This window comes from Ostrinia nubilalis, chromosome 23, assembly GCF_963855985.1.
Source record: "Ostrinia nubilalis chromosome 23, ilOstNubi1.1, whole genome shotgun sequence".
Taxonomy (NCBI): Eukaryota; Metazoa; Arthropoda; class Insecta; order Lepidoptera; family Crambidae; genus Ostrinia; species Ostrinia nubilalis.
This window is the reverse complement of record NC_087110.1, coordinates 6,263,973-6,282,317: the sequence shown is the minus strand read 5'-3', so window position 1 is coordinate 6,282,317 and position 18,345 is coordinate 6,263,973. Positions and strand designations below refer to the sequence as shown.

The window sequence follows — 18,345 nt, the reverse complement described above, 5'->3', positions numbered from 1 at the left end:
ATGTGACAAGTATCTTTTCCGTGTACTTCAATTTGCTGACCATCCTATATATAGCAAACTCAACAGACTTAATGATTTAATTGATACTTCCTCTTATTGGTCACGTAAATCTCCTCCTTGTGTGATTATTAGTTTTCGTAAATTTATATCAATCCAAGCCCCAGTCCACAGAACCTCCTTTCTTCCGATATTTTCTGTAAATTTTGAATCCCTTATTCTTACTCCGACAATTCATTTCAACCTAGACATACATAAGGATGACTACAATGCTAACATTAAGTTCAATCAGATCGTAGACGAACACTGGGGCGATTGGCATCATATCTATTGCGATGCATCTAAGCACTCTCCAACGGGTCATGTTGGCGTTGGCGCATACCATAAACAATATCATATTGTCCAGAAAATAAAACTCCCTCCAGAATCATCAGTCTTTACAGGAGAATGTTTTGGACTGTTTAAGGCTTTAGAGTATGCTCTCCTTATGAAATTAAACAAAACTGTAATATTTTGTGACTCTAAAAGTGCTTTGCAGGCATTACATAAATTTCCATTTAAGAACAATACTAATTATCCTATTATTACAGAATGCAGGAAATTACTTCACAAATGTAGTCTTAACAGTCATTTAATTAATTTTGCGTGGATTCCTAGTCATACCAATATTCCAGGAAATGATAAAGCTGATAAGCTGGCCAATGAAGCGGTTGAGTGTGGAGATATACATCCGTACACAAATTATTGCCATGACTTAACGGCAGCCCTTCCCAAAGCTTATCTCAAATCTGCCTGGGATGAGAATTGGGAGTTCACTAGCCAATCTAAGGGGAAACATTACAAGCTCATTCAACCATCCATCCTTTGTAAACCATGGTTTGTTAAAATGAATCTTTCCAAAACAGTTACTACCATTTTAACTAGAATGCGACTTGGTCACGTGTGCACTCCAGCACACTTGGCTAAAATTCATGTACTTGATAATGATTCGTGCACTTGTGGTTCTGGCGTCGGAGACTTAAATCACATATTTTTTTACTGTTGCCTATATGATCGTTCCTCTTTTATTAGTTCTCTTTTAGCCATTAAAATTCCTTTTCCTACATCCATCACTTGCCTATTATATACCAATAACATTGATGTTTATAATATCCTAGCCGAATTTATTACCCATAATAATATAAAATTGTAAATAGTAATGTATATTGTACTTATGTAAATATTATTTTATTTTTATTATTTTGTACTTATATCACACCTAAATTGATCCTATGAAAACCATCCTTTGTTCCGTTTCCTTCCGTAATTGATTCGTTTCCCTACCTTTTAACTTTAACCCAATCCCACCCTGTCTAAACGCAATGTCCGCAAAACTTATGGCAAAACTGAACGCAAAAATCAAGAACCCTGTCGTGACTAAACGCAATCCGCGAGAGCCATAAAGAAGAAAAAAAAAAAAAAGTATTGGAATTTATCGACTGAAGTCGCTGTTTGGAAGCAAGTTTGATCGTAGTATGGAAGTTTCCGCACCCTGGTCAATTGCTTAGGTCCCCATTATGCGGTTAACAAGTCCTGTCCAGAACATTCCCGCCAAAAAGCAATTAAAATATCCATGTCTCAGGACAATATCTCATATTCTGAGGCCTCCTCCCAATTTCCGCCAGCCCGCAAGTCTTACGCAGATGCCACAAAATCTCCATCCTCACAAACCATCAGCTCCACTTTCCATCCCTCCCAACCCAACTCATCTCCCTCAACCCAAACCACCTCCTACAGAAAGTCCATCCCTCGTACTCCCCGCTCACACGCGCCGTTAGATAAGGGTTACGACAAGCAGGCACACCAAGCCATAATTGGCAATTGTGCCTCTTCCCTTCCTAATGGTTGCGCTTTGAATAATGACTCCTCCTCTTCCTATCCCCCTGGTGATGAGGGCCTCCTGGAGATGGTCCTCTCCCTCATCATCGGTATTATTTCCAGTCGCAGAATTGCCCTACCGTCCAACGTTGCACAAATGCTTTCCCAAATCTCGCAATTAACTGATATTAATAATGGACAAAAAGGTAGTTCAATGGAACTGCCAAAGCATTAGACGTAAAAAGCACGAATTAATCTTTTTATTAAATAAATTCTCTCCATCGGTTCTAGCCGTCTCGGAGACATGGTTGGTGCCTGGTTCACACTTCCGTGTATCAGGCTATTCATGCCTCCGGGATGATAGAAGTGATGGTTACGCGGGAAGTGCCTTACTTGTAAGGCGCTTTCTCCGCTATAGCCAACTTCCCCTCCCCTCGCATAGCCAAGATATTAATGTCGTGGCCGTGCGAGTATTTGACATATCCTTCCTATCCGTTTATATTCCCCGTCCTAACTCTTCCTCCATTAATGAATTGCGCTCTGCCATTTTATCCCTTCCTCCTCCTGTCCTGATTATGGGCGACCTTAATGCTCACCACGTCTCGTGGGGCTCGTATCACTCCGACTCTTCTGGATCATTACTATTGGACCTTTTGGATGATTTAGATCTTTGTATTTTGAACAATGGCTGTCCAACCAGAAGGTGTGCTCCTACTCAAAATCCAGCTTCCGCCGTAGATGTTTCTTTTTGTTCCCCAAATTTATCTTCGCTCCTTTCGTGGAGCGTTCTTAATAGCACGTTCGGTAGCGACCATTTCCCTATTTTAATTTCGCTTCCCGATAATAACACTTCAACTAGCCGACTCCCCCCTCTTATAAAATACAAATTAAATAACGCTGACTGGCCAGGTTTTTATAGGTCAGTCAACGAAAAACTTATCGACCTTCCCAACATCACTAATGAAAATGCCCTTTCTGTCTATCCTGATTTCGTAAACATCTTAGAATCATCTGCAAACGAGCACATCCCTTTGAAAAACCCGTCTCATAAGATTTCTCCCCCTTGGTGGGACGCTGATTGTACTGCCAGTGTCAAAAAACGAAAAGAAGCTGAAAAAAGGTACAATCGTTCAATGACTATGGAGAATTACATTGGATACCAAAAAACGGCTGCCCAAACTAGGAAATTCCTGGCTAAAAAGAAGAAAAAAGGGTGGATTGGGTTCTGTGAGGACATGTCCCCAAGGACCCCTTCCTCTATAGTGTGGAAACAAATAAAACGTTACCGTGTATCTTTAATCCCATTAAATTCTCCGTCAAACGACCCCTCTACTTGGCTTAATGATTTCGCTGATAAATTGGCTCCTCCGTTTGTTCCCTTTATAGATAGTTTTCCATCTCCCAGTAGCTTCCTTCCCCATGTAAATTATTTAGATAGGCCCTTTTCTTTTGAAGAACTTAAGTTAGCTTTAGATGGTTTAAAGGATTCATCCCCTGGGACAGATGGTATCCCCTACTCTTTTATAATTAAATCCCCAGAAAAAGCTAAGTCATACTTCCTTGAAATTGTTAACTCGTTCCTGGATCAAGGTTCTCTTCCGGAAGCTTGGAAGCAACAGATTGTCATTCCAATACCCAAACCAGGAAAAGATCCTACAGATCCCAACTCCTACCGCCCTATAGCCCTTTCTTCCGTTCTCCTGAAAATATTAGAACACATGATAAGAAATCGTCTGGAGTGGCATTTGGAATCCAACAAAATCCTTCCTTTATCCCAATTTGGTTTCCGCAAAGGTTTAAGCACTCTAGATAGTTTGAGTATCTTGACAACAGATATCCGAGTAGCCTTTAAAAAAAAAGAATATCTTGTTGGAGTTTTTTTGGACATTGCCTCTGCGTACGACAATGTTTTGCTCCCATTACTCAGGCAAAAATTGCTTCATCTGAGTATCCCGGAGAAACTGGTACGTCTCATCTGTAACTCATTGATGTCTAGGTCAATTGCAGTGAGATGTCAAGATTCTATTGTTCCTCGTTTGGTTTGGAAAGGTCTCCCGCAAGGTTCAGTGCTTAGCCCTCTGCTCTACAGCCTATATACGTATGACCTGAACAGGACAGTAGACTCTTTCTGCAACATCCTACAGTACGCGGACGACATTGCCTTGTATTACTCCTCTAACTCTATTCGCGAAGCAAGCTCTCGTTTAAATACAGCTTTGGAGTACCTCAATAATTGGATGATAGAACATGGGCTATCAATATCTATTCAAAAATGTAGCTGCGTCACTTTCACACGAAAACGTTCTATTCCAGATTTAGACATATCACTAAACGGCAACAGAATCCCATGTGATAACAAAGTTAAGTTTTTAGGCCTAATTCTAGACACCCGGCTGACAGGCATCCCGCATTTTAATTATATTCTCGGAAAGGCTGAAAAAGGGTTAAATATTCTCCGAGCCCTCTCAGGTACCTGGTGGGGCGCTCATCCATACTCCCAAAAACTTTTATATAATGCCATTGTTCGTAGCCATTTTGATTACGCTTCATTCCTATTAGACCCATGTAACAAAGCCATACTTGAGAAACTGAACAAAACTCAGTCCAAATGCCTTCGCATAATATTGGGAGCCATGAAATCCTCGCCTATTAATGCTCTGCAAGTCGAGTGCGTGGAGCCTCCCCTTTATTTACGAAGGCAGTACCTTAGCGACAGATTCTATATAAAAGTTTCTCAAAACTCCTCTCATCCTTTAAATGAAAAATTAGTCCTCCTTTCTTCACTGAGTAGCTCTGATCCGTCTCGAAATTTGCCATGCATTCTGTTAAGTCACCAAAAATTTACCTGTCTGCCCACTCCGATTGAAAAAATTCCACTAAATCCCCTTTTCACTAACAGCTTTGAATCCCTTCTTTATCAACCCCCAATTATTTTAAACTTTGGCATAAATAAGGACTCGTGTTCAGCAGGTCAAGAATTTATTAATATTGTCTCCGAGCACTGGCAAGGCTGGCTTAAGATATTCACTGACGCCTCCAAGCTGGACGAAGGCGGCTGCACTGGCGCAGCTGTCTGGATACCTGCGTACAAAATAGCATTAAGTTTTAAATGTCCCCCAGTAACTTCAGTCTTCACCGGAGAATCCGTTGCAATATTGGAGGCTATTCTGTACTCATTCTCCCATCGTTTTAACAACTCTTTGATTTTCACCGATTCTCTAAGCTGTCTTCAATCTATTTTAGCTAACCCCTTTAAATCAAAAACCAAATTCCCTATCATCTTTAAAATCAGAGAAGCCCTTTTTAAATGTAAACAAGAGGGTTTAAATATCGTCTTGGCGTGGATCCCTAGCCATCGAGGTATCCCAGGCAACGAAACGGTTGATTCTTGCGCTAAACTTGCTACAACAACTGGCTCGCTTGAACACTATAAGTTATTTGCCCATGATGCCTCCTCTCTCCCACGTAACCACTTGCACAAGTCGTGGAACACCCATTGGGAAAACTCCAAAAGAATGGTTGGCAAATATTACGCGGATATACAAAAGGAAATTCCTTCAAGACCCTGGTTTTTTAAACATCAGAAATTACCAAAAAAAACCGTCTCCATCATATGTCGCCTGCGTCTTGGTCATGCGTGCACCCCTGTCCACCTTGCGAAAATGCGCATTAAAGATAGCTCCATCTGCGAGTGCGGCCTGGATGAAGGAACAACCAACCACATCTTTTTTAACTGTCCCAAAATTGGATCCTCACTGTTCGATTTTCTCCCTAAAACTTTCCCCCGTCCCTCTAACATTAAATGCGTACTTAACACCAATAACTCCCCTATTTTAAATTCCCTTGTTAAATTCATCAATGTTAACAAAATTAATTTGTAGGTACTTTTAACTTGTCTTGGCCTTGCGAAATTCTCTTAGCCTCTCCCAACAGTCCCAACCCTTTCCCTTATCCCAATCCATGCTGTACAAAATTTTTGTGTTTTGTTTGTTTTGTGATGTCTTTTTGTGATTGTGTGTGATGTCTTTTTTGTTTTAGGTACGATAAGTCCGCTTAGTTTTGCAGTATTGAATTATTATCTATTTTTTTTTTTATTCATAACATTGTGTAAAAGCTGCGCACGTGACATTGGCGGAACAGTGTGCCCCCAGTGGCGAAAAAACACAAGTCCATCGCCATCAACAAATGAAGAAGAAGAAGGGATTTTGATGCGGATGCGGATTGCGGATGAATTTTATTTCGAAAATATCTAGCTTAATTTCTAACAAGAGAGAGAGAGTAGTATTTGTGTTTTAATCATTAGTGTATAAAATATGACTGAAAACTTGGATTTATGTCGCAGCCAAATCGCTCAGGCGAGAACGGAAATCAAGAACCTAAGGTATGCACGCAAATTACAAGCATTTATTCATTGAAGATGCTGTTTTCTATGGTATGCTAAATATTTTTAGACAGCAGTTGGCCGCACTCAAACATGAACATCTGAAAGAAATCAAATTGATCAAGTCTACATTAGAAGGACTCCGATGTGGAGAATGTGCGAAAACAGGTAAAAACTAATTTAAATTTCTTGTGATTTGTTTCATAATAAAGATAGCTTTTGCCCGCGGCTTCACCCGCGTGAAATTTAGTTTGTCACAGATCGTCAAAAATTATAGCCTATATGTTATTCTGGGATACAAACAATAATACTGTAAAGTTTCATCAAAATCCGTTCAGTAGTTTTTGCGTGAAAGAGTAACAAACATCCAGATATCCACACAAACTTTTGCATTTATAATATTAGTAGGATTACATTCACACTTATTACATACTGATTGATTACAAAACCACTGGCCATAAAATAGTTGTAAGTTTTTTATACTTATAATCTACTTTCAGACACCTATCGTGAAATAAACAGTATAGTTAATATTAGTATGTAACAGTTTTATACATGTTTGTTTGATTGAATATTCCTTAATTTCCAGCTACAACCATTGTAAATCACTACAATGGCGGAGAGCCGTCAACATCGGCCGCTCACACAGATTGTATCTCATACAAACCGATAGGGGTGATAGAGACAGCATTTCAGAACAAACGTGGTGTGCCTCGACAGCCGTCCGTGCTGACGAAGGCCAAAGGGACGGTGGTCATAGACACCAGCGTCTTTAACAACCCTGAACACGCTTTGAGTGGATTGGAGGAATTCTCTCACATATGGTGAGTTGGTTTGTGTTTAAAAAGAAATTAATCTTACAGTAATATACAGGGTGAAATGAAATTCAAATTCAAATTGTTTATTTGCCTACTACCATCAACATCTTCTCAAAATAAAACTCCAGTCATTATTCTCTCCAAAAATAACACAATAGACAACTGACAGTGGGGTAAACAGTGTTAGAGAGAAATAATTGAATTTATTAAGTATTTTGTCTATGTAAGGGTTGCTACACACATAAGCAGGCCAGCATTAGTTCAGCAGTATTTGTCAAACATCAAAGCTTACCTAGAAGCAATTACTGCACTCAAACATTAATCCGCACAGAATAATGGCAGTTCACTTCTGAGAGTAGATTAACATTGTTTCCAGGATAATTTTCCACTTCCACATGACGGAGAGCAATAACGTGCCAGCTAAGGTCGCTCCACCGAGACTTGGCGGCGAGAGACGAGGCGTCTTCTCGACTCGCTCCCCGCACAGACCGTGCCCTATTGGGCTGTCTCTGGTCAGGATACAGAGTATTGAAGGTAGGTTATATTTTAATGGCTTTTAGATTAGGTAAATAATAGGCAGAGTTAGTAGTTACATACTTGCTTTTCCAGTTAGACAGAAATACTAGTACTTATGGCTGGTCTTTTTTAAATGCAAATAAATATTCGAATTTGTATGTTAACTACTTTGAACCATGATTTGATAGCTGCAAATTTGTTTGGGCAACTTGAGACACAAATACATCCATTAGGCTTGATTTCCTCTTAGGCTGACGTCGGTAACCAACGTCGAGGGTGCGTACGAATAATCACTAGTTCTACGTAATCCATGGGCTGGAAGACGTAGCGTGGGCAGGCCTCCTACTAGGTGGACCGACGATATGGTAAAGGTCGCAGGAAGAACCTGGATGCGAACCTTGGGGGAGGCCTTTGTCCAGCAGTGGACGTCATTTGGCTGAAACGAATCATCTCCCGCTGATGACAACCTAAGAAGAAATCAAGCCTTAGTTAAGCAAAGTTACAAGTCACATTTAAACAAAAAATCTCCTTATTTCCAGGCAACAAGATCCACTTCACAGGCGTTGACATGGTATCCGGTACACCGGTGTTAGACATCAAGCCTTACATCCCGCAGTACGACTACCCGATGCCGTTCGACACGCCCCTCTCGGCGTTAAGACCACCTACTGAGGGCATCAGTGACGCTATAGAGACGTTGGCAGGACTTAATATTGACGATGAAGATTTTGATCCTAGGTAGGTGTTAGGATTTTATTTTAATGAGATTTCTCCCATCATTATAGCATGTCTTTGTCATAGTGTCAGTGGCAGTGTGGCTACAACTGCGCTTCTAAAAAAAAAAAGTGAACGCTACAGTGGCGCCACTGCAGCGCTTCCTGACGTGTCTAATTTGAAGACAACCATAACCATAACAGTATACACTACAATCAACACTACAATCGGAACTTTATACTAAAGCACAAAATACATTGGGAGAAATCGTCATTTTGAAGTATGTTGATGCTCTGGCGATTGTGCAGACGATGGGACATCAAGCTACACTTTAGCATATCAAGTAGATGTGATTGGTTGCTATTTTGTGACAAAAACGTGCTATCCTATGATTTCTCAGATTATTATTCCATTCATCATCATCATCATCATCATTTCAGCCACAGGACGTCCACTGCTGAACATAGGCCTCCCCCAATGCTTTCCGTGTTGATCGATTGGTAGCGGCCTGCGTCCAGCGCTTCCCTTCATTATTCCATTCATTTAGCAACTTTATTACTGTTAAATAATCCCAAATTTAATCAAAATCTATCATTGTTTCAGCCTCAGCCCTCGCATAACGAACCCCATCGGCATCGAAACGACTACCCCGCTCTCCCGTTCCCCATTCGAAGGCGAAATACCCTCCCCAGGAAACAACCACAGCACGCTTCTCACGCCGATATCACCGTCGCCCGACTCTCCTCCCAGCGCTGACTTACTAGACGGAACTGGCTTCAGAACTGCATCACCCATAAGGCGACCGGACACAGAAAGGGGCGCCCCAGACGGCCAAGAAAGATTCACGCCTCCACAATCGGCACATCTCCTAAGCATGGCCCATGATGGCATCAGAGTCGCTCCATGGATATCAAATCCACCCTCGCAAACATTTGACGTCAGATTCTCAGAAGATGCATTAGAAAGACTCAATGAATTGATCGGTAGTCGAGCGCAGACCTTCAAATCTAACATAGAAAGCCTGCTAAGCGAAGACCCCAGGTCTCACTACGTACGAACGAGGTATCCTGACCACGAATATAACTGCGTTCTTGAAGATCTGTCGATAAGTTGTATTTTCGACTCTAACACATCTGTCTGCAACATCATCGCGGTCAGAAACGCAGAGGAATTACAGAATTAAAGTCTATTTAATAACATTTATTTATTGCATAACATAATTTATGAAGCACAAAATATAAGTTGTTAGCACAATACAATATTTCATTTCTTAAAGTAATAATTCTCTTGGTTATTTTCTACGGCTGAGTATTATGAGGTAGCAAATAATACCAAACGTCGAACATAGAAAGCCTAAAAGGTAAGCGCGTGAGTTTATTCTGCTATTTCTTTATAAAATAGCATCTGTTTTCCAGATCCAAAACCGCCCACAGAGTTCAATACTTTCACCTTCATATACCTGAATGCTGTCCCGTTTAAAGGTATGACTTTGACTGTCTCATCTTGAGGGAATATTATTGTATTGGAGTATGGAGTCCAAGTTGATTTGTCAACTGAAACTTTGTACTGTAGCTCGAGGAAAGTCCCGTTGCCGGCGTCATCACGGGGTACATACTCGACTTTGTTTATCTTATACACGTGGCCCAGGTCAAAAGACAACATCAAGAAGTGATCATCTTCGGGATTAAACTTCCCGACTTCTCCCCAATCTGTGTGCCACATGGATTTGAAGTCTTTGTCGGTTAAATTACACACTTCTTGTTGGGGCTGGCATGGGAGGTTGCATTTCACCTTGACCATTTCTATGGTGTTTATATACGGATCCTTTTTTGTTACAGCTTGAACAGCCTCACTCCATTCGGACACCTCCTGACCCTTAGCCGAACGAATCATGAAGTTATGTTTTGATTCGTATTTGAACTCGTCGAAGGTGAAAGAATTTCCTGTGATATTTGTGAAAATGATGCCATCTCTCTCTATTTCATAAAAATCTACCCCTTCCACTGGTTTCCACTTCAATGTTATGGTAGTTGGAGTGATATCCTCTATCGGCTCTTCAAAACTGGTTTTCGGTATTGATTTGTTTATTGACATGTCACCTAACACTTTGCTATCGCTGATAAAATCTTTGATTTTGAGCTGAATTTCATTTTCAGTTACATTTATCTTTTCAATCTTGACTAAAAGACATTTCTGATATAGATCCTCGCTAGAGAACTTGTTGAAATATGGGTTGACAATGAAGTCCTCTTTGAAAAAATATGCATTTCTCTTATCATTGAATTCGTTCTCTGTTTTAGCTTCTGGAATTTCTACTTCAAACCCATTAATAGCTGCTTTTATTTCACTACAACTTGCTGTTGTAGTCATCACTTGTAAAAGTGTGCTTCTAACTTTAACCATACCATTGTATGTGCCTAATGTCCTACCAATATTGATATACAAGTGATTACCAGTTTTTGGCCCCATCATTGTGATAGAAGTTTTAGCAAAATGACCTTCCTGATAATCAGTACTCATCCCATCATCTTCATAAACTTCAAAGCTCGATTTATCATCCGGGTACAAAGTAAATATTCTGTTATCCCTTTTGATTTCTGTTGGATTGTTATTGGGATTAACCATGGGTAAAATAGCACCACTTTTGATAAATACTGGAATCTTCCACAACGGTGTCAAGAAGTTATTCCAATATTTGCCTCCCAAATATTGGTCCCCTGTGAAGAAATCCACCCACACTTGGTTTTCGTCAGGAAGGAATATCGTATTCCGTACTGAGTTTCCACTGTCGTCTATTTCTTTGTCATTATATTTTGGAGCCACCAAAATGTAGGGCCCCCACATGAATTGGTATTGTGAATCAGTTGTGTAAGCTGGAAATTCGTTAGGGAACTCCAATAACATCGCTCTGATCATGGGCAGCCCTTCTATTGATTCATGAGCCACTGTATAGTTGTAAGGCATCAACATTGACTTCAGTTTCAAGTACGCTCTGTTGATAGTTGTGGCCTCAGCGTCAAATGCAAAGGGTGTTTTTTGTTTGTCGCCCCACCCGTCCATATTCAACTGCAGTGGCGTGAACGTCTTCCACTGATAATCTCTGATGTTCACTTCTCTATCTCCGCCTGCATAAATTCCATCCATGTCTGATCCTATAACCGGCTGTCCGGATAAACCACAGCCGATATAAGTAGGGATGTGGAAGCGGATGTATTCCCATTCTCCTCCCTTTTGGTCGCCACTCCAGATGCCCGAATATCTTTGTGTTCCAGCCCACCCATCGACCATGATTATCATAGGTCTAGCCTTCTGCGTTGTGCTGCTATTGAATACATTTGTTGCGTCTTCGACAGCATTCAGCCCGAATGAATATCCGCTTCCAATCCAGGCCACATCACATTTCAACGCCACAACACCCGCTACACTGACCTCTTTCTCTAAATCACGTTCCCCTTTCTTTGGATTTTCAGGATCAGCAGGGTGGAGATTTGATTCGGTCCACAGCGCTGCCTCAATGCCCTGTAATCTTGCGTAGTCAGCAAACTCTTTGAGGTTTTCAATATCACCATCCAACGAATCGGTCTGCCCATACCCACTGCCGTAGCCGTCATTTGGCACGAACCAGCCTAATGGCATATCGTGCATTTTGTATCTGTCTATCATTCCGCGAGCGGAAAACTGATAGTTATTATTTTCTCCATTTAGAGACTCCAATATTCCTTTCTTGTCGCCTATTTCTTTTGGCTGATAGCTTTTGTAGTAACAGCCATCTTCAAATAAAATGGCCCGTGGAGTTTCGGGACTTACTTGAACCCAGTAATCTCTATTAAAGGCGTTTAGATGTGCTTCGTAAAAAGCATATTCGGGCATCAAAAGAGGTTTACCGGTCAGTTCATAGTAATCGTTCAATATGTCTCTTGGTTGGGAGTTGATGAAGTAAAATGCGTCGAATTCTTCTCCTCTGTGGACGGTCTTGGCATATTTTGGCGATTTAGTACCAAAGTCGTAAACTCCGGGCTGCCAGGTATTTCTGAGGACTCCATAACCGTTTGTTGACCAGTAAAACGGGTTGGGTGAAGTAACACCACCATCTACCCAATTATTGGTATTAACTATAGTTATTACTTTCCCTTTGTGTGTAAATCGACCGTTTTGCATTCCGCCCCCAAAGAAATACTCGTTTTCGCGTTGCTTCAACATCTGTGTAGATTTATAATCCGTGTACGAGATCGGTAGCAGTTCTTCCAGTATTGTGTGTTTTCGATCTGTAACCGCCATTATTCCATTTACCATATGAAACGAAATTTCAATTTTATCTGTGGCAACGATATACGAGGTGGAATTCCATATGACTCTGGAATCTTCGAAGGCTTTCAAGCCATACTCCCTCATGGTTTTCGAAGTGATTTTCGCGATGTCTCCGGGGTTCATAGGTTTTGGATATTCCCTGAATTCTCCGGTGGGAGACATATAAAATCTAAAAACATGGCTGTTCAAAATGTACAGTCTCGCCGTCTCTCCTTCTGAATATCCTATTTCATAGTACTCATCTGCTTTCAGGAAGGATGTGATTTCCCCTAATGCCTTTATATTGTAGAAGATGAGGGGCTTCGCCATTTTGCTTGTGTGTCCGATGCAGTAAGTAGATAGGTAGGTGCTTGTTTAATGTAGATTCTCTGAAAAAAAAAACTATCATCAAACACAACAAAATGATAGGGCATTTAAAAAAAGGAATTCGGTAAGTGTTTGGGTGAGTAAATATTTAGGTAAGTACATATTTTTTTCGATAGCAATAAAAAAAACAGAATTCATTCATTTTTCTAAGTTAGGTAACTAGGTAGGTACACACCCTGTATTATCTCGTGTAGAAGCTACAGGTGGTAGTGTAGAGTTTAATGCGATTAGTTTTTTTTTCCGTAAAAAAATGAACTAGGTACTCTGTCGCGTTTTTAATAATCGTAGGACGCACATTCAAATAATTAGGTAATAAAAACAAGTTTCGCACGTTCGCGTTTTGCTTAATGCGAATATAATGTAAACTATTAATTGGTCTAAACTATGATGAAACGCGGTAACTTACAAGAATATAGCAATAAGTACCTACCTACTTCATTGAATTTACTACCTTTAATAATGGCTACTAATATTTTTAGGTCCTACGAGGTCTTACGTATCATGTAATGAATAGGTACACTGTGCACGTAGCCCCTTGTCTATACAGCTACATTTTGAAATATTTCTTTAATCACAATTTCATAAACAAACAAAGAAATTGATAAATCAAGATTACGGTAGGCAGGTAGTTACTGCGTAAGTTCATTATTAAATGTACTTACTTGCTTATCGATCAATAACTTATAGTTAGGTACTCACCTATAAAAAATAGTTTTCAAGCGCACTTGCCGGAATATGATAACAACTGAGTAAAATTTCGATTAAAGGATCCTTTTATAGGTTTAAAGTTATTGTTTTTTTTTAAGTATAAAAGGCGACCGATTCATTATTCAATTAAATTTATCTTCGATAAACAAACACGATTTGATACGGCAAGTAGGTATCACAAACCAAAACAAAGTGTATAGTGTACAATCAATGTTTCATATCTATTCATAGCATTGAACTAAAGATGACGTGTCTGTTTGTAGCAATTTAAAATTAGGGTGAAGATAAGGTGTAATGCTTTATTTGTTTTTGTTACGACAAGCTATTCAAGCAATTACCATGATAGTAAATAATAGTACCTACTCTATAAATTACTAAACCCTCAATAACCCATAACATTATATACCTACAAAATGCCCAAGAGTAGTGGGAGAAAAATATTGTATGTGGCTCATAAGACGTTCCTTTTCACAAAAAAGTTTTGACGTCAAATTTTCCGAAACGTCATCAAGTATTCACGGCCAATGCAAACTTATATAGTTCCAAAATACTGGACTGTCCTGTCGATGACATTGACAGTGGGGCGCCACCGTCAATACCGGATCGCTGGTTCAGATTTTTGCCATGTTGGAAACCATATAGTTGAACGATGGTAGCGCCCCCCTGTCATTGAGTTTGGTGGGACAGTTCAGCGTGGGTCATCTATAAATAAATTGTAAGTAAAACATAAAAAAAATAATTAGGTAAACTTATCGGTAAACTTTCGACATTTAGTTGAGTTTTATTGTTATTGTTTTTATCCATTAATTTGTTTAATCGTGTGGCAATACTCAATGATTCCGAGCTGCGTTTAGTTTGACTTTCCGATAAAAAAAAGTAAAAAAAAAAAAAGAAAAAGATTGTTTGCAAGTCAGCGGTCGTGAATATTGTTAAAAATTACAATTTCGTGATAATTTGCTATCAATTTTAAAATTAAATTTAAACCGTAAATGTACGTATACAAGAAACTTAACAAATGCAATCTAATTGTCTAAATAGTGGTTCTCAATTCGCTTTGTCATTGTGGCATAACCTGCACGGCCGGTGTATTTTTATTGATAACTGGCTTTTTTCTTCAGATGTTTCTGACCCGCTCCGAGTACGATCGTGGGGTGAACACGTTCAGCCCCGAAGGCAGGCTGTTCCAGGTGGAATATGCCATCGAGGCCATCAAACTGGGGTCGACAGCCATTGGGATATGTACATCGGAAGGCGTCGTTTTAGCTGTCGAAAAAAGGATAACGTCTCCTCTGATGGAGCCTACTACCATTGAAAAGATTGTGGAAGTAGACCGCCACATCGCCTGCGCTGTATCGGGCCTGATGGCTGATTCAAGGTATGTTAATTAATTATTAGTATAATCCAAGCTTCTGTCAACCTGATTTCTCCAAAAAACCTGATTGTTGGATACAAGCTAGTATTAACATGAACATCCCACAAAAAAGTTAATGCTAATATTTTGTATGTAGTGTAGGTGCAAACATAACTTATGATTTTTTTAAATAATTTACAAATCTTTGAACATTGTTTCTAGAACACTAGTGGAACGCGCCCGTGTGGAGTGTCAGAACCACTGGTTTGTGTATAACGAGCGCATGAGCGTTGAGTCGTGTGCGCAGGCGGTGTCCAACCTGGCGATACAGTTCGGCGACAGTGACGATGACAGTGGCACCGCTATGTCCAGGCCTTTTGGTGTTGCTGTTATGTTTGCAGGTTTGAGAATTAACAACATTCTTCAATTAACTATCAATATAATTCTTCAAGTTTTAATACTTTAATTGTTTATTCATAATTGATTTATTCTTTGCATGTGCATCATAAAATTTGATGTTAATTTTATTGTGACATAGAACTAAACATTTGTGTTATACATTTTAGTCTAATTGAAGAGAAAAATAAAATAGTTTAAACACCTATTTTCCAATGATTTTCCATTCTTTTTACAAGCTTAAAGAAAATGTATTAATCTGTATTTATTTAATTTGACAGGTATTGATGAGAAGGGTCCCCAACTATTCCACATGGACCCCAGTGGCACATTTGTCCAGTATGACGCCAAAGCTATTGGCTCTGGCAGTGAGGGAGCTCAGCAAAGCCTTAAGGTAATGTTTACAAATCAATAACTGCTTTATTTTATGTAAATAGGCTTTTAAAACCACTTTTACAAGTCCCAGTATTATTTAACCTTACCACTGCTTAGGGACAATAAACGAGCCAGTGATGAGAAGAAGCAGCACAAGAAACTTGTCACCAATGATTAGACGAACCTTCTTGTATTGCATCAAAATTCTGATATTTCGTGATTTTAGTAGTTTTAGATTTGACTTCTTTAAATTGTGGAATCACAGATTTCCATTCTTTAAAAGAAATACCTCTTTATTGCTGTTGCTGATTGTCCTAGCTATGAGTAGTAGACAAGATACCTTATGTGAAAGACTCAATTTTGGTCTTAAAAGTCAAATTCAAATTCAAATTATTTATTGCTTGTCATTTTTATTTTTATTTACACCTTGTCCAGTTGTGGTTATTTACAAGATTTTAATAAAGTTTCCAACAAATTTCAGGAGGTCTACCACAAGTCGATGACTCTGAAAGAAGCGATCAAGTCGGCTCTGACTATCCTAAAACAGGTGATGGAAGAGAAACTGTCTGCTAACAATGTAGAGGTGGTGACCATGACTCCTGGAGAATTGTTCCACATGTTTACGAGGGAGCAGCTTGCTGAGGTTATCCAAGATATTCCCTAGACGTATAATAGTTGGTTGGAAGTTGGTGTGATCTGAATTTATTACTATTTTCATTTCCAAAATCCTGAACTCCGTCCTTTGAAGGACGTATTTGGAGAATCATAATTCCGATTTCTAAAAACGGAATGATTTACAAAGCTCTGGATAGCATTGTTATATTGGGAAAATTATTAAAATAAATTGAGATCACACTGCTAAGGTACTTTGAAATAGTAATATTTGAAGTAAATTGTATTTCCTAGTTGATCATTGTAAAGTTGCATTTTTTATTTAAGTACATTAGTATTGTATGTAATAACTGTATTTATGTATGATCATTTATTTCATTGTAGCTATATAAAAGTACTTGTCTCAAAAACTTATAAATTTGATAACTATGTAAATTTTTTATAATCATGTTTTAGTATTACTTGAACATTTATTTAATTCAGCATTATTTTAAAAGTGTATATTTTAACTACTAATGGTTCTGGAGGTGCAGTTTATTTGAAACATTACTTTATAATATTGGATCTTATGGTAAGTATTCACAGTTTATAATAAAAAATATCGACATAATTACATGTATTATTTATTTATCTACCCATATGAATAGCTTTTGGGAGTCATTAGAATTGGTGAGTAAAATTGATTAAATAATTTTGATAGTAGTTTAGTAGGTAGATAAGTATTTTAGAATGTTGAAAAGTAGATATCTCGGTATTTCAATGCCAAAATTGGTTAAAATATTCACAGGCCCAAATCTATGATTTATTTTTAATCGAGATTTTACCGCCTCTGTGGTCTAGTGGTAAGACCACCTGCTTCAGACGCAGAGGTCCCGGGTTCGTTTCCCAGTGGGTGCAGATTTTTCTGTTCGGTTTGGTTGGTGGTAGGGCTTGTTCTAAGTCCGCCTCGCTAGCTACCACCATCTTACCTAAGTCTGTCGCCATAACAACAATGTTAACAGCATTGTTGTTCCGGCAGTTAGAGGTAAGATAGGCAGTTCCTCCGTGGTTGAGGATTCCGGGTAAAGCTCGCTTCCACCTTCGGCTGGTGAGATACAGGCTAAGAGCTTCCTCGTTGTGGATAAAAAAAAGATCTGGGTTGTTTTAAATTTTAAGCATATTATAAAGCTGCATTCACATCGTTTCGCGTAGCAGAATTGCGAAATAAAATTTTCTTTTGAACTATTCAGATGATAGCTGCTATACCCGAGCTTCAATGGAGCGAGACAAGTTCAAGGAACACCATACAAGAGTTCTCCAAGCTCCGACTTGGAAGGCAAACTGTTTAGAAACTTCAGTGTTCTTGAATAAATTATTTGAAAAGATGCATAACATTTTATTGCTATGTTTAGGGTCTATGTATTTCGTATTTTACTGATACTTCTATTTAATCTTTTTATTATATCTCACTATAGTATTACTATCTAAAATTGGTTTTCACTTGAGAAAAGACTAGGGAAGAAAGTCAAGGTAGTTCATAAAATAGAAACTTTCAATAGATTAGTAAAAAAAAAACTTTATTCCCAAATAAAACTTACTTCACTAACAAATAAATGCATTTGTAAAATTCACATTATCCATGTTTCTTTAGCAAAGATTATCACATTTGATTCATGGTTAAATCTTACAATCTAATATATTTTTGAGCTGGAATTACCAAATTATTGACTCACAAGTATTTCATATTCTAAAACTTACGTAACTAACTGTATAGTATAAGTACCCATCAAGATTTGTATAATAATCCCCAATATTTGAAGATTTTCAAAACATTATTATTTTCCAGATCTACTTATTTCAAAATACTATTAATACACTTATTTTAAATCAATAATGACAATAATTATTCAACCAATTATCTGAAATCGATGATTTATTTTAAAATTATGCAGCTTCTGTAGAATGCA

At 38.7% G+C, this 18,345-nt stretch overlaps 3 protein-coding genes across 3 annotated transcripts; 2 read left to right on the top strand and 1 right to left on the bottom strand.

The window, feature by feature from the left end:
* The first annotated feature begins 6,060 nt into the window (after positions 1 to 6,060).
* Positions 6,061 to 9,475, top strand: LOC135083341 (tRNA (adenine(37)-N6)-methyltransferase). The gene is made up of 6 exons (XM_063978075.1): positions 6,061 to 6,235; positions 6,306 to 6,403; positions 6,825 to 7,059; positions 7,430 to 7,587; positions 8,109 to 8,307; positions 8,887 to 9,475. The coding sequence occupies exons 1-6, from the start codon at positions 6,168 to 6,170 to the stop codon at positions 9,464 to 9,466; spliced, it is 1,338 nt and encodes a 445-aa protein (XP_063834145.1). The 5' UTR covers positions 6,061 to 6,167; the 3' UTR covers positions 9,467 to 9,475.
* On the bottom strand, positions 9,473 to 14,078 carry LOC135083340 (uncharacterized). Its single transcript, XM_063978074.1, has 2 exons — positions 13,657 to 14,078; positions 9,473 to 12,959 (listed from the first exon to the last, which is right to left on the bottom strand). The coding sequence occupies exon 2, from the start codon at positions 12,898 to 12,900 to the stop codon at positions 9,658 to 9,660; it is 3,243 nt and encodes a 1,080-aa protein (XP_063834144.1). The 5' UTR covers positions 12,901 to 12,959; positions 13,657 to 14,078; the 3' UTR covers positions 9,473 to 9,657.
* A 456-nt stretch (positions 14,079 to 14,534) lies between these two features.
* On the top strand, positions 14,535 to 17,009 carry LOC135083365 (proteasome subunit alpha type-5). The gene is made up of 5 exons (XM_063978106.1): positions 14,535 to 14,656; positions 14,784 to 15,040; positions 15,239 to 15,417; positions 15,694 to 15,806; positions 16,269 to 17,009. The coding sequence occupies exons 2-5, from the start codon at positions 14,784 to 14,786 to the stop codon at positions 16,449 to 16,451; spliced, it is 732 nt and encodes a 243-aa protein (XP_063834176.1). The 5' UTR covers positions 14,535 to 14,656; the 3' UTR covers positions 16,452 to 17,009.
* The last annotated feature ends 1,336 nt before the right edge of the window (positions 17,010 to 18,345 follow it).

Excerpts from the sequence above, each read along its gene's own strand:
- LOC135083341 (XM_063978075.1), top strand. The coding sequence starts at position 6,168 with ATGACTGAAAACTTGGATTTATGTCGCAGCCAAATCGCTCAGGCGAGA. Across the intron at positions 6,404-6,824 it reads TGGAGAATGTGCGAAAACAG|CTACAACCATTGTAAATCAC; the intron begins GTAAAAACTAAT and ends CTTAATTTCCAG. Across the intron at positions 8,308-8,886 it reads GATGAAGATTTTGATCCTAG|CCTCAGCCCTCGCATAACGA; the intron begins GTAGGTGTTAGG and ends TCATTGTTTCAG.
- LOC135083340 (XM_063978074.1), bottom strand. The coding sequence starts at position 12,900 with ATGGCGAAGCCCCTCATCTTCTACAATATAAAGGCATTAGGGGAAATC.
- LOC135083365 (XM_063978106.1), top strand. The coding sequence starts at position 14,784 with ATGTTTCTGACCCGCTCCGAGTACGATCGTGGGGTGAACACGTTCAGC. Across the intron at positions 15,418-15,693 it reads TGTTGCTGTTATGTTTGCAG|GTATTGATGAGAAGGGTCCC; the intron begins GTTTGAGAATTA and ends TTAATTTGACAG. Across the intron at positions 15,807-16,268 it reads GAGCTCAGCAAAGCCTTAAG|GAGGTCTACCACAAGTCGAT; the intron begins GTAATGTTTACA and ends AACAAATTTCAG.